The sequence below is a fragment of the Idiotropiscis lumnitzeri genome, chromosome 19, assembly GCF_059441095.1.
Source record: "Idiotropiscis lumnitzeri isolate Australia: NSW breed Sydney's pygmy pipehorse chromosome 19, RoL_Ilum_1.0, whole genome shotgun sequence".
NCBI lineage: Eukaryota > Metazoa > Chordata > Actinopteri > Syngnathiformes > Syngnathidae > Idiotropiscis > Idiotropiscis lumnitzeri.
In genome coordinates this window covers 11,349,321-11,364,127 of record NC_142409.1, presented here as the reverse complement: position 1 = coordinate 11,364,127, position 14,807 = coordinate 11,349,321, and the positions used below count along the sequence as shown (strand labels likewise).

Sequence of the window (14,807 nt, the reverse complement as noted above, 5' to 3'; positions counted from 1 at the left end):
CTATCCGCAGCGTTGACAAATTAGCAGAGCAGCAGCCGATCAATCACAAAGAGACAAACAAGCAATACTGTTGCCAGGTACGTGTTGTCCTCTGTAAGTGTTTATAATTTCTAATGTTTGTAAAAGTTTAAAAAAAAAAATCCTTTTTGGTGTTGTTTTGCGCAAGTGTGACCGTCACACGGAACAGGAAGTTGCTGACTCGACCTCCTCGACCTGTATGACCTCCTCGTGTCACGATGACTTCCGCGCTCAGCGCCCAAGGTCGGAGGAAGTGAGACTTTTATTTTGGAAAGGAGGAAGTACTTGCTGCCTCTTGACGTGACAAACAGGAAGTCAGTTGGGTATTTAAAAAAGCTTCAACATGTCATCGCCACAACTTTGCCTTCTTGACACAGGTAAGACACGCACACGCACACGAATGTGCTCTGAAAGCCTGCCACGATAAACTCAAGACCAGCTCTAGAAAAGTGATGTAGCATCGCCCTATCTATCAGCTGTGGTTTTTTTTTGTTTTTTTTTTTTGCTCAGCTCGCGATCTTCATTGGTTGCCATGGACACGACGGGACGCTACAACGAGGCGGTGAGTGTGAGGCCCAAACCGAAGCGTTTCCACAATGTCAATTTGTTTAGCGTTCGGCTTGGCGCACAATAACGGAAAGCAAAAATTGTCCCGGCAGCCATCCACGTGCAACTTGGGGAACGAGGAAGACGACTTCCCCATATTCGAAGCGTTCCACGACGACGACGACAAAGAATTTGAGGAGGATCTGGACCCGCGAGGCTGGCACGACTCGCTCAGCGTGGTCGACGTCAACATGTGCCGCGAGGTCAACCTGCCCAAGCATCGCACGCAAGCCTACGACACGAAGCACCTGGTGGTCCGTCGGGGACAAGAGTTCGTCCTGCACGTCACCTTTTCCCGACCCGTCACGCCCAGGGACAAGTTCAAGCTGGAGTTCCTGATTGGTGCGTCCGTCCGAGACCGTTTGTCACATGCTCATTTCTCACTGCTTGGCTAAAACTTTGACTTTGACATTTGGAAATCTCCATTTTCAGGACAAGGTGCCACTTGTGTTTTTTTTATGCTGTGATGCAGCAAGTATCAGAAAGGGATATTTGAAGATGAAAAATATTTCTGATCATGAGAGGAAACTAGTGCAAGGTTTTAACCGTTACTACAACACACACAAAGACAAAACAAGTCTCAAAATCGTTTAATTGAGACGAGAGTAACACAATCGACGTTGCAAAGTGCAATTAAAAAAAAAAGATGCTGAGGGAGGGCCGCATGTGACCCTTTTTCCGCCGTACTACAATAAAGTGTAATTGCACATCCACTCCAATAGGTGGCAGTGGCGCGCTCCTTGCTCATTGTGTGCAGTGAATATTAACGCTATGGTGTAAGTTTGTTTTGCAACGAATATTATTTATAGTTGCGGCGGAGAGTGGGTGGTGGTGGGGGGTGAAAATTTTTGCATGATTTTCTTCTTGCTAGGGGGGGGGGGGGGGCGTAACAGAAAATATTTGAGAAGCAGTGGCTTACCTCAAGAAAGTCATGACTTGACTGGACTTGTTTGAGTTTGATTTGTGGCCCGGTAACTTGAGATTTCCGTGCGACTCGCTCCGCCCTCAGGTACCCGCCCCTCGATCCGTCGACACACCCTGGAGGAGGTGACGTTCGGCACGCGACGCCGTGGTCGCTGGCCGGGTCGGATCATAGACTCGCAAGGCTCGGGGCTGCTTTTGGGCATCACGTCGCGCGCCGACACCATCGTGGGCAAATTCCGCTTGTACGTCACCATCGTGACCCGGAGAGGCCTGCAGCGCACCAAGCGGAACTCGGACACCGACTGCTACATGCTCTTCAACTGCTGGAATCAAGGTGGGTGAGCGCGCCGCATCAGATCTTGTCCGGTTGTTGACGTTTTGGTTGACGCTCCGCAGAGGATTCCGTCTATTATCCGGATGAGCAAGGACGGCAGGAGTACGTCCTGAGTGACGTCGGCGCCATCTACATGGGCTCCAAAGAAACTTTACTCAGTCGTGACTGGGTCTATGGACAGGTGTGTCGACACGCAATCTAGCAGGCGTGCGTGCTATCGAGTAACATGTGGCACGTCGTTGCAGTTTGATCGCGGCATCTTGGACGCGTGCATTTACATCCTGGACGCATGCCGCATGCCCATCCGCAACCGCGGCGACGCCATTCGAATGGTTCGCAAAGGTTCCGCCTTGGTGAGGCCCGACCACTCCTCTTGCTCTGCAACCAGGATGGCATATTTTCAACCTGCTTCCTTTATTCCTTCTCCTCCTTCTTTTTCTTCTCCTTGTCTGGGACGAGCATATTGCAGCAGCGTTCCTTTTTTTTTTTTCCTTTTGTTGCTTTATCTCCAGCGTCCATCCATCCTCATTACGCGTGAAGAAAATCCTCCTGTCGTCAGACATGCCTGCTCTGGAACTTTCCTTCCCTTTTGCAGATTAACTCCCAGGATGAAGACGGCGTCCTGGTGGGCAACTGGAGCGAGAACTTTTCTGGAGGCACGGCGCCCACTCTGTGGACGGGCAGCGTGAATATCCTGCTGCAGTATGCCAACACGGGCAGCCCCGTGCGCTACGGGCAGTGCTGGGTGTTTGCCGGAGTCTTCAACACATGTAAGAGCACCCTCTACTGGGAGCAAATGTAATCGCGCCATCCTTACTGTTCGGAAAGTGGTGTCGAAACAAAAAAGTCTCCCGATTGGAGATTTTGTGATATCAGTTCGTCAAGGTCTCAAGTTCGCTCAATCCGTCATGACAAGATTTGTTCTTTTGGCAGTCCTGCGCTGCCTCGGCATCCCGGCCAGAGTCATCTCCAACTTTTTCTCGGCTCACGACAACAACGGCAACCTGAAAATCGAACTCGTCTTCAAGGCCGACGGATCCGCGGACGAGCGCAACACGCAGGACTCCATCTGGTGGGTCATCTCGCATGCACACACACACCCACACACACACACACACACACACCCCTGCTGTCCTGAGGGCAGGCTTGCTACGTGTTGCAAAGTGGAGTGACGATGACGAGACGCCTCAGCCGTAGCAACCGTTTTATTCCTACAAGTTGATCTTTGGCCATCCTAACTTTGTTTTGTGCAGAATTCTGTGACTTCCTTCGCGCCAAACAAAGAAGACGTCTTTACCCGTTTTAACGAAATGGCCTCCAAGTGAAGTCGGTTGTCTGTGCAGGAACTACCACTGCTGGAACGAAGTGTTCATGAAGCGGCCCGACCTGCCCGCCCGCCTGAGCGGCTGGCAGGTGGTGGACTCGACCCCCCAGGAGACCAGCGACGGTACGTTGCGGCTCCGGTCCGAAGTCACACACTCGACTCTGCTCACTAAGTTGGATTCGGAACTTTTGCGATTTTGGCTTGCCAGTCGTGAGTCCCGACTTGCCTTGAACAACTTTTTGTGCCCCCCATGCAGGTTTGTACCGCTGCGGCCCCGCCTCGGTGCTCGCCATCAAGGAAGGTCTGGTGGGCCACTCCTACGACAGCCCCTTCATTTTCGCCGAGGTCAGCTGCCGAGTCTCTCTCTCTCCGCTTGTCTCCCGTCGGTTAACGTCGGCGGGTGCGCCCACCGCAGGTCAACAGCGACGTCATCTACTTGACGCAGGACAAATACGGCAACGTCATCTCCACCGTCGTGGACAAGAAGCTGGTGGGGAGGGGACTTTTCACCAAGCACGTCCTCGTGGACGCCGCCGACGACATCACGTACACGTACAAGTACCCCGAAGGTGCCGATGCCCCGACTCCAACCTCTGTTGCCCCCCACCGCAATACCACTCAAACGTGCGTGTGTGTGTGTGTGTGTGTAGGAAGTCCTGATGAGTCCAAGGCCATGGTGACAGCTCAGAGCTTCGGTTTGATGAGAGACATCCCCGCACAAACCGCCAGTCCTCAGATCACCTGCTCAATCTCCACTGATCAGGTGTCACAATCCGTCTTTATGTTGCGTGTCTTCAAATTTTGCCCTCACGTCTTTGTAAGTGTTTTCGTTTTGTGCTCGTTTGTAGATTTCAGCAAACAGCAGCTGGTATGACGGTTGTCAAATGTAATTGAAAGTGTCGCCGTCTTGTGCTGCTGTTCATGTGTGTCCGCCGCTCAGGTGGCGTTGGGCAAGGACGTGGAGCTGCTGGTGGAGCTGCAGAACAAGGGCGACACGACCCAAACGGTCAAAGCGCTGGTGACGTGCGCCGTTGTCTTCTACACGGGCGTGCTGTCCAATCGCTTCAAATCTGAGCCCGTGGAGGTCACCGTGCCGCCCAAAGAGAGTGAGTCGCCGTAGTGGGGGCGAGCGATCGGATCCGACTCGCACTGGAAGCACTTTGCGAGTTTGACCGGTGTGACGTTTTCGCTTTCAGCCGAGCGCGTGCTGGTGAAGATCAAGGCTCAGGAATACCTGAAGAATTTGGGCTTCCAGCGCTTCCTGTGCTTCACGCTGGCGGGTCACGGCGATGCGGCGTACCTGAACTGCATGAAGGTGGTCTACCTGCATGCCCCCAATCTCCAGCTCAAGGTAGCGCACGCGCCCGACGCGAGGCACGCGCGCACGAGACGTTCATGCCGGTGTGCTGTGTGGCTTCTCAGGTGAGCGGCGTTCAAGCCGTTGGACAGGACATGTTTGTCAACGTCTCCTTCGTCAACACCTTCGACTTCCCGCTCTACAACGTCACCTTGGCCATCGAGGGCCCTCGACTCATGACCAACAGGAAACGCTTCTACAGGTATGCACGTCGGTTGCCGTTGTGGCGTTCCTGTGTCTTCATGTGTGTGTGTGTGTGTGTCTCAGCATCGTCCAACCTCAAGGTTCCTTCAACTGGAAGGAGTCCTTCATCCCGCAAATAACCGGAAAGCGCAGCCTGGTGGCCGTCATGTCCAGTGCCAATCTGTGCGAGGTAAGAAAACGTCACTTGCCGACAGCCGCTTGACCCGCTCTCATTTCAGAGGAAATAATAATCTGCTCAGGAAAATTGCCTGGATGCAAGCTTTAGGACTGCATCTGAGCGGCGAAGGACATTTTTGAGCCAACTTGTATCATTGTCCACATGTCATCTTTTTTTTTTTCAGATTTGGGGAAAGGTTGACTTCATTGTTGAGGACAAGCTCGATGAACCCCAAGACGCCTCTGACTGAAGTGGGCCACATTCGCTTCTCACCCGCATCCAACAATCATCAAATCAGTTTTTTAATCAAAGCAGCAGTGTGACGAGAGCGCCCCAAATTGATTGACAAAGTTGCCACTTTTTGGAACATCCAAAAAATTGACTTCAATGTCTTTTTGGTTGAGGCTTTTGTATCCAAAAAGGTCTTCAAATTAGTGCAAAAATTTCAAATGTGATTATTTGTCTACATGGCTCCTCCTCCTTTGAGTTCATCTTATACTCGCGGAAGGCCTCTGATTGTCTGACAAGTTGCACCCCAAAAATGCCACCAATATGCTCACACAAGCTGAAATTTGCGTGAAATTAGCGTGCCCAAAAAAATCGACCTGCAAAGCCTAAGTGGAACATTATTGACAAGAATAGCTTGAGTATGACACCCATCATTTTTTTTTTTTGCTCAGAGGCCTCTCAACTGGCCATTTCATCGTTTGGGCAGAAAATGCCACAAAGACGTCGACGCCCACTCATCATGTTGCTAATCAATCAAACCAAGTGATTGTTTCTCTCTTCAGACGTTTGCTCTAATGCATTTCTTCCTCATCCACTAACAATAAAGCAAAGTCAAAAGCACCGAAAGCGTCTCTGAGCATCGTTATTTTTTCGAATGCAAATCCATGCAGCACAATTCGTACTACGCTGAACACCTAATACAGTTTCGATTCGCACCACTAGAGGGCCCTGTACATCACATGACCAGTCAGCGTGCTGTTTTGTTTTTGTTTTGTTTTCAAAACAACAAGCGTTATTTGGTGATCGACGATGATGTATTATGTCGACTCAAGTGAGATATTCCCACCATTAAACTCTAGTAAGTAACTTTCTTTTTCCAGTTTAGCGGTTGTCCAGGCAACAGATGGCCAGGCCAGCATCACAAAACCGGTTCATCCGCACAGCCCGCCGATGGGACGCACACACAGTTGCGAGGTCGTGGCTTGTGTACACATTACCCCTCGCCCCCCAACAATGGTTTGTTTGTTTGCCTCTACGTCTCCTGCCCTGACTGCTGACCAATCAATTGTCTCTGCTCAGGCCTGGTGACCAGTCCCTGTTTGTCTCGATGTGCACTGGCATTGAGTGGCGACCAGTAAGCGGTCACTTGTTTTTTCTACATAACCCCCCCCCCCCCACACACACACACACACGTACACAAACTCGCACTCGCACTCCTCTCTGGAGTACAACACAGTGCCCTCTGGCGGCTGCACGTGTCCCTACACGCAGAGTCCGTCCAAGTTGGCCAAGTTTCAAATTCCGAAGGAGAAAGTCAAACGGCAGCTACAGTTTGGCTTTCGCCACAGGTGCATCTTGCACTACCTGCCGGTTGAGCAGAAAATGCACACAAGCCAAACTGTGGCAGGCTTTAGACTTTGTTTTGCCACCTGTGGCAATCCACCATCATTTTCCCTCTCCGAGCAAGCAAAACAGTGCAAAGATCGAGTTGAAGTGAAAACACGTTTGCCACGTGCTGCTTTAAGGAGTCGACAGGCAGGCAAACAAAACTTGTTCGCTGCAAATCATCCGTCACTATTGGAAACCGGTTTGGCAGGCAGCCCCCACCCATCCCCCCCTTTCACGCTTCTGCAGCTGGAGATGTTTTTCGCCTCATTGCAGAACTGCCGACAGGTGTCGCTGTCACGTGACCTCCGCGCTCCGATGGAGGCCGAGGAGGAGGAGGTGGAAGAGGAGCAGCAGGTCAGACCAACGTCTCGCGTCCATGCTTTCGGAAAACCTTTCTATTAAGTCACCAAAATATCAAATGAGATTCATAAAACGAACACAAGCTATAATCAAAGCCAAAGTCCTTTTTTATCATCATTCTCAATTCATTTCATAGATGAGCTTTCAAGTTTGTTTTGAAATGTTTTAATTTTGAAATTACTGTTATTACGCTACTTTCTGCGTGCGTGCGAGGCTGCAGTGCAAAGTTCTACATGTTGCTTGAGTGCAACTCGCCTATTGCCTCGAAAGCCGTCTCACTTGCGGCTCGCAACCTCTGACCTTTCTCATTGGCTAGCATGAAATGAGGTTTGTGATTGGCAACTTTGACCTACCCATGGGACGGCTACGTCGTGCTTGCTCCTTGTGAGTGTTTTCACCCCCCCCTGCCTTCTTAGAAAAATAGAATAAACTTAGACTAAACGTCAAGTAGGTTGGGGTGCGCTTCGCAACAGCCACGAGCTCCTTCTGGCCACGGTGTGAATGGATGAATCCGGGCCATTGCAGCCGATGGTTGGCTCCTCAGCAACATCTCCATGGCGACCGGCCAATAAATAACATGGCGCACTTTGTGCTGCGCGAGACGCAACTTTGTGTCCTCGCCACTCCTTCCCAGACGCTTCAAGGGGGGCGGGGCTCAAGCGCCGGGGTTGGACAACTCGCCTGCTCGGCTTTAGCATTCCAGCTAAGCCTGAGAAGATAACGCCACGGCCGGGTAACTCTTCCATTTTATTGATTTGATCGAGTTGTTTTCTCAGGATGATTTGTTGTTGGTTTGGTTTTGAGCAGCTTCCACAGTTGAAAGCACTTTCGTTGATGTTTCGAGACTTTTCAGATCCCAAAAAACTTTCAAAAAGCAATGAAAAAAGAAAAAGACGTAATGAACCGAAAGATTTGCATGTTTTACAAATGAAATGCCACACGCTCACCAATATGTTGCCACTCTTCCATATGTTGTCAATTTTGACCCGAGGTACGTGCTCACAACCCGCAGCCATTTTGCCGAGCTCGCTCCCGTTTTCAACACAAGGCACGTCAATCAAGCAACAACTTGTTGCTGTGATGGAGGTGTCATGTGACCGCCCGCATGCGTGCGTGCGCGTTAGCCTCTCAGTGGAGCGGTTAGCATAGAAAAGCAAAGTAATGAGATTAGCGACGTCAAACACTTCCAAAGGTTGACCTCATCACAATCAAGTAGCTCAAGTGCTAGCGCGTGAAAACAACCGGATGCTAGCACAGCGGTGATGTTTTCAAGTCACTACGGGATGCCGCAAAGGCACCAAAATCAGTTTGCGTAGGGCCACATCGCGAGTCGAGTATCATGGAGCAAGATCGCGCTGTCAAATTTGTGTGTTGCGATTGGCGAGTCTGGAGAGAGTGAATGATTTTGCTCTGGCCCTCAAATAAATCTCCCTCTTTTACTTTGAACAATTCAACTGCGTTCTGTGTCCAAAGCTAGGATTGACACTTTTATATTGTATTTGTTTTTTCTTTTTTTCTGACATATCTCATCATTGGTCGTAAAGGGTGGGAAAAATGGCTGAAATGTGTAGTCATTCAAGTTTATCACACAATAAATAAAATACAACATTCAAAATGACATGACTAAAAAATACAACATATTGATAAACATTGAGATTATACAGAAAGTTACATTTGTTTACTTGTTACAATGTCAACACACAAATACAAAGTTGTCTTGATGTCCATTTCAAAGTTAGACAAATTACAAAACGACTAAGTGACACCATAAAAAAGGATGATGGGGAACATAAAAAGTCAAATCATCTTCATGTCATCATTTTATCGAAGCTCAAACATTCCAAATGAGGAGTTTCATGTCTTAATATTGACCTTGTTTTACTTTCACAACCTCAACACATATAAACAAAGTTACTTTTTTACATTCAGAAGTACAACTCGCCGCCCTGGGCTCAAATAATATAAATAAGTTGATTTAATTTAATTCACTCACACAGGAGTGCAAAACTTGTCAAACGGGAGAAGCTGTATACTTTGAAGCTACAAGCTAAGCTAAGTGAGGCCTTAGCGTTAGCATCCTCCTCGTCTACATCCTCTCGCAAAAGTTCTCGCGAGACTTTGCGCTCTTCGGATGCTGCGCTCGCTCGTTTGGGCACCGCAGTAAACTAAGAAACAAGATGGGGGGGTGAGGCGCGGCGGGGTGGTGGTTGACGAGAGTTGTTGACTCGTCAAACGACAAAGTTTCAAAGAAGTTGCTTGGCTGCGCGTGCGCGCAAAGGAGGAAGAAGCTTCCCGCGGGCGGGCGCGTGCACAGAGATGCTTGATGGCCACGTCCCCTTGGAGACACACGCACACTCACTCACACACACGCGCAACACGTGATGAGCTTTAGTGCGCGGCTTTAGAAACACGCACACACATACACACACACGCGGAGGAGGAAGAGGAGGAGAGGCCGACGACTCGAGCACACAAGGTTCTTCTTCGAGTCTTTTTGACTCGAGTGACTTGCGAGAGAGAAGAGGAAGAGGAGGGGGAGGAAGAGGAGGGGGAGGAGGAGAAGCCGGAGTAAAGTTTGTCCAAGTTTGCACATCCCTTCGGAAACGCCATTTTGATTCGTCTCCTCTTCGGATCAACTTTGCAGCCTCTTCGCCGTCACTGCCTTCATCTTCATCCTCCTCATCGTCGTCGTCCTCCTCTTCATCGTCATCGTCATCGTCGGCCGCCACGATGTCTCGGCGCAAGCAGCCCAACCCCAACAAAGTCCACCGTGAGTGTTGCTCTTCTTGTTGCCTTTTCGGGACGTTTGGTGTCGGGCGAGTGTGTTTTGGGTGACTTGTCGGCTGCTTGTTGACTTGTTGCCGTGTGCCAAGTCAACTTTAAGATGGCGAGCGAGCACTTTTGCTCCCTCCCCGCGTTGCTGGCTTCCTAGTTCGATGCGCATCCAAGCGGTGGAATTCAGCGCGTCTGGCTCCCTTCCTCCTTCCTTTGCCCACTTTGAAGCTCCTTCGAACCTTTTCGCACTTTCGGGACAAACTTTGGGTAGGGGGCAGGCAGTTAGTCGGTGATGGTTGCGTTGGAGGGGGGGTGGGGGGTTTTGTAGTCGTCGGGAGCTTTTACCCACGGGGAGGGCGGCCCGGGCGGGGTCAAAGTGTGCTGGCTGCCGGAGGCGAGCATCCATATCTCGGGTGCACTTTGGTCGGAGGCTCGCTGTTTGTCAGCCAGTCAGTTAGTTAGTGGCCATGTGTAAAGCTAGCGCACGCCACCGTCAGGCCAGCAGCAAGCACTGCGCCGACTTCCTGCCGGCCCTTTCAAAGTAAAACCACCTGTTGAATTCGGGCCTAGAGAAACGATCGAGTTGTCGACTTGTTGACCGACTTTGACTCACGTTGGCCATTTTCTGCTTTCACATCGCATGGAGGTCACTCGTGGCTGCTCGGGTTACGTCGTTTGACTTGCATGTGTGATATGACGATGGGTACTTTTTGCCCTACATCATCCCGTAACAACACTGATATGATTACAATCATACGTTGGTTACGAAGCGCAAATATTTAAGACAGAATAGCTTTCCCAAGATCAACATGGATGTTGTAATTTGGAGGGACGCGTGCACGGCTTCCGCTCACATCGCAGCTAACAGCTGCTAGCTGCAAATTGGTGCTGTGACCTTGCCCAGACAAATTGATCAAGAAAATTAATCTCATTGTCGCTTAATTTCGGTCGAGGCGGCGATCAGTCGTCGAATGTCGCCGTTGGGGGCGGAAAACGTCTCTTTTGTGGCGCTTTGCTCACTTTTTGACGCCTTTTCGGCACTTATTAGTGTCTCCGTTGACGTGACGCCTGTTGCATCCCCCCCATCACACACGCACACACAAACACCACACACACGCACACGCACACTATTTCACACGGCACACGCGCACAGCCTCATCGTTGACCATCGCGCGTGCTCGTCACTCTTTCAAGCATCTTGACCGCGGCTAGCTCGTTAGCCGTTTAGCTTAGCTTTGCTTTGCGCGGAGGAGGATGCTGGCCTTGTGTGAGGCGTCATGACGTCACCGCAGTGTCTTATCTGGCTGAGTCAATGATTGACAGCTGCGTGAAGTTGAGGAGGACTTCTGCAACCGCCTTCTGGAACTTTGCGGTTAGCTTGTTACGACACGACACAGAGATGATGCTTATGGCACAGTGTGACGTCACGTTGAGCAACCGTGTTGATTAAGGCACTTTTAGTACTCATTTGTGGAAATTGTGTAATTAACAAGTATGCTGCAGGAGAGAAGGATGGATGGACCTTTCTTGTTTGGATGCTTGTGTGGTGCGTGCAGGTTATGATGCTGATGATGAAGAAGATGATGATGATGATGAGTCCACATGAACGTCAAATGATAACTAAAGGGATGATTCAAATGACACAAGATAATAATATGAAACGTTCACAACAGTCGTGTAAATCTGCTTATGGTCGTCATGATGGTGATTGTCTAAAAGTGTGGAAACAAACTTCAAGAGTTAGCGGGAGCCTCCCACAGGTCAACTTGTGATCATTGGAAGTGTTAGCAACCGAGAAATATTATATATATTATATATATAATGTTTAAAACTGTCATCCAAGTCATCCACTGATGTTCTTTACATTGAGATGCTTCTAGAACTGTTCCACTAATGCTAAGATGTTGGCATTTCAGAGTAAGTCTTCCAGTGACACTAAAACACGTCAAGCTATTTCTAGAAGTCGTCAACTGATGCTAATTATTAATAATGAAAAAAATGTAATCCATATCGGCGTCCATGACAAGGAAATTCAACTCATTCAAACCCTTCAAAAATTAATCTACTGATGCTAAAACATAAAAAATAAATACAACTTTCGATTAGTGGTGTGGCAATGGTGTCCCACATTGAGATGCTTGTGGAATTCCACCACAGATGTTAACAGGTTAGCTTCTCAGTGATGAAATAGGCACAGTTAAGTTCTGCCGCAGGCGGACGCACATCTCTGCCTCTCGCCGTCAAACTGGCCCATCCACTGGTGTGTGTGTGCGTTTTGTTTCTTTTCACATGCGCACATATGGGAGGGAGGAGCCCCAGTCAAAACTTCAAAGCGCTGGGAATTCTTGGGCGCCGTGGCGACCGGAGGATGCTTCCTCCTTACTGGCCGAGAGGCGGACCTCGCCGTCGTGTTGTCTAACATGCGTCGGACACAAAGAGCGTCTTGTGCGCTGCCGCCGCCTCCTCCTGCATTGTCAGGGTCACGCACACACGCCTGCATGTTGGCGTGGCGACAGCGGCTGCTCGCCATGTTGTCGCCTTGGTGCCTCTTCATTTGAAAAGAAACTCCACTTTTCTTGCTTGATGACAATTGCGTTACAAAGTCGTCGAACAATTCGGAACAACCCGACATTTGAAGTGCGGATCTAGATGACCACACAGCGGCACTTTAAACATTTCTCCATTTTTCTAGCTGGGTCGAGAAGCGGGGTCCACCCTGGACCGGTCGCCAGCCAATCCCAGGGCACCCACAGACAGACGAGTCTTTGCGCTCACATTCACATGGAAGGGCCCTTTAATGGAGGCCAGGCAAAGTCCACACAGGAAGGCGGGAGCAAAGATTCCAACTTGGGCTGCGACAAACGAGAAGTTGTAATCATTAATTTATCCATAAATAAAAAAAAAAAACAATATTCCAAAGGAGGACATGATTTCATGTGGATATTGAGGAAAATCTGTGATGATTCAGTTCTTATTGATTTATTTTGCTAATCGATTGAGTCAATTCATCGATTCATTGCTGCACTTCTCCTTTACTCGGTGACACCGTTTGATTTTCAGCACGCATGTTGGAGTGTAAAAATCTATGGAACATTTTTTTTCCATATTTGTGGACTTTTTAGTCGACTAGTAGTCCACATTACTAAAATGCTGATGAGCGATTTGGGAATGATGACTGCGTATAGAATCATGCACTCATTCCCGAATGCTGAATCACTATAAAGGGCTTTTCAGAGGTCATTTTTAGGTCGATGAGTTGTTTATGAATCGATTAATTTTTGTGCCTCAAATTAGGCGGCTGCAAATACGTCAACAATTCAAGAGGAAAAGCGGCGTTGAAAATAACGATGATACACTGCCCAAGCTTTCAACGGGGGACTGAGAACACTTTCACTCCGTTACTTCTCAGCTTGCTCTCTGTGTGTGTGTGGGTGTGTGTGTGTGCGTGTGGGGGTGTTGTAATAGAGTTTCAGTGGGATGTGCATGTCAGTGGGGACCGAAGTCAAGCAGCTAATTAAAAGCTTTCATGGTCCCTCTGAGACGCTCACTGTCTCCACATTAACCTCATGTTAACACACACACACACACACACGCGCATTGATCCACTTTGCGTCACGTGAGCGGCCCAAACAAGCTCTGTGTCAACTTTTGCTGGTCTCCTTTGAACGGTGCTGACGAACAAACGAAGGGAAAGCCATGTAGATGCAAGCCGCCACTGGTGTCACTCGTTGTGTGTCCGACACTATTTATAGCGGCGCCTTTTTTTAGATAAGATTAGGTTTCAGCCCACCCCCCAGTGGGTGAGGGAAGATGGCGGCGATGGAGGAGGCGGAGATAAATGCAAGGTGCAGGCCAAAGTTGAAGAAGACACAAAAAGCACTTCCTGCATCCCCGCGCCTGTGTCGCATTTCAAACTTGCCGGCCTGTGTGTGTGTGTGTGTGCGCGAGTGTTGCAGACAACGCAACGGGGTGTGGCGCTGAACGGGCGGGGCGCCCGATTTAGACGTCTCGGAGCAAATGCCTCATCAGCTTTGTGTTCTTCACACCTGGAACTTGTTGCTCCTCCTCGTGGTCTCAAGGCTTTCTTTTTCTTTGACGGGTCATGTTAGTCGCATGTCGTCATGGCAACAGGTGATGCAATCATTCATTTGGAAGCCTCCAAAAGATATCGACAAGCCACCAATTCCAAAACATGTTGAAAGTCTCCCTGAATTCTTTTAGTGATGCTAAAGAAGATGAGACGCCTCAAAGTCCAATGAAGTGATGACACATTGAGAAGTTGTTTCTAAAATTGGCAGAAACTTCACAGAGTTAATTTCCTCTTTCTTAAATCCGTTCGAAGCTAGTAGAAGTCGTCCACTGATGCTCAAACGTGTTTGAGCACTCCGTGAGGGACGCAAAATAGTTTGTGATCTATATCAATATGAGAAGCGAGAGCTTCTTTCAACCACGTCTGACAGGAAAGTAGTAATTGTCTTTTAGGTCAACACACAACTTAGATGCAATGCGGCATTTTCGTCTTATTTTATTTTTGGGAAATCCTGCCAGCATCTGAAAGTTTCTGAGTGCTTCCATTTCCTCGATCAACTTTTGAAATGCTGGGTCGGCATCTTCCTGTTTCCCTCAACCTTCTCCTCCTCCTCTTCCTCCTCACTGCCCCGGTGGCGTGTCATGCGTGTGAGGGTGGGAAAGTTCTGGCGCTTTTGTGGCAATGCTGGCAATGCTACCCGAGCCCCGAGCATCCCAAGATGCATTGCGGTGTTGTGTTTGCTTTCATTTTGAAAGCCACGTCATGTTGCTATGACGATGGTTTTACTTGATGACGCTGTCTTTGCTGGTGTTGATGTGCTACGGCGTAATTATGCATTGCAAAGATGTCACGAACGGTGCACAACTGCAATGTTCATCTTTCACTTACTTTTCAGTGTTAAAAAAAAAAAAAAGCAAAATGTGCCTGTGTGTGACCTGGTTTGAAACTTACTTCTTATCCACTGTCTGATTTTTTTTTTTTTTTTTTTTATTTAATTTTACTTTTCTAAAGCCCAAATGGGTCCAGGCCAATAATTGTTTCATAGGCTGTTATGTTTTGAAATGAGGGAACTTGCAGTTACGGACTCCCGAATGACCACAA

General features: G+C 49.0%; 2 protein-coding genes across 2 annotated transcripts in view; both read left to right on the top strand.

The window, feature by feature from the left end:
• Positions 1-377: 377 nt before the first annotated feature.
• Positions 378-5,773, top strand: LOC148318555 (coagulation factor XIII A chain-like). The gene is made up of 16 exons (XM_088283128.1): positions 378-580; positions 678-966; positions 1,634-1,882; positions 1,945-2,063; positions 2,128-2,235; positions 2,478-2,652; positions 2,816-2,954; positions 3,226-3,329; positions 3,463-3,551; positions 3,622-3,775; positions 3,857-3,969; positions 4,147-4,312; positions 4,403-4,557; positions 4,629-4,765; positions 4,831-4,936; positions 5,109-5,773. Exons 1-16 carry the CDS (start codon positions 551-553, stop codon positions 5,172-5,174), a joined length of 2,199 nt encoding a protein of 732 aa, XP_088139254.1. The 5' UTR covers positions 378-550; the 3' UTR covers positions 5,175-5,773.
• A 3,265-nt stretch (positions 5,774-9,038) lies between these two features.
• Positions 9,039-14,807, top strand: part of rreb1a (ras responsive element binding protein 1a) — a 24,426-nt gene continuing 18,657 nt past the window's right edge. Inside the window, exon 1 of the mRNA XM_088282960.1 lies at positions 9,039-9,671. The gene's annotated coding sequence lies outside the window, so the exon portion shown is untranslated. The remainder of the gene's footprint in view (positions 9,672-14,807) is intronic.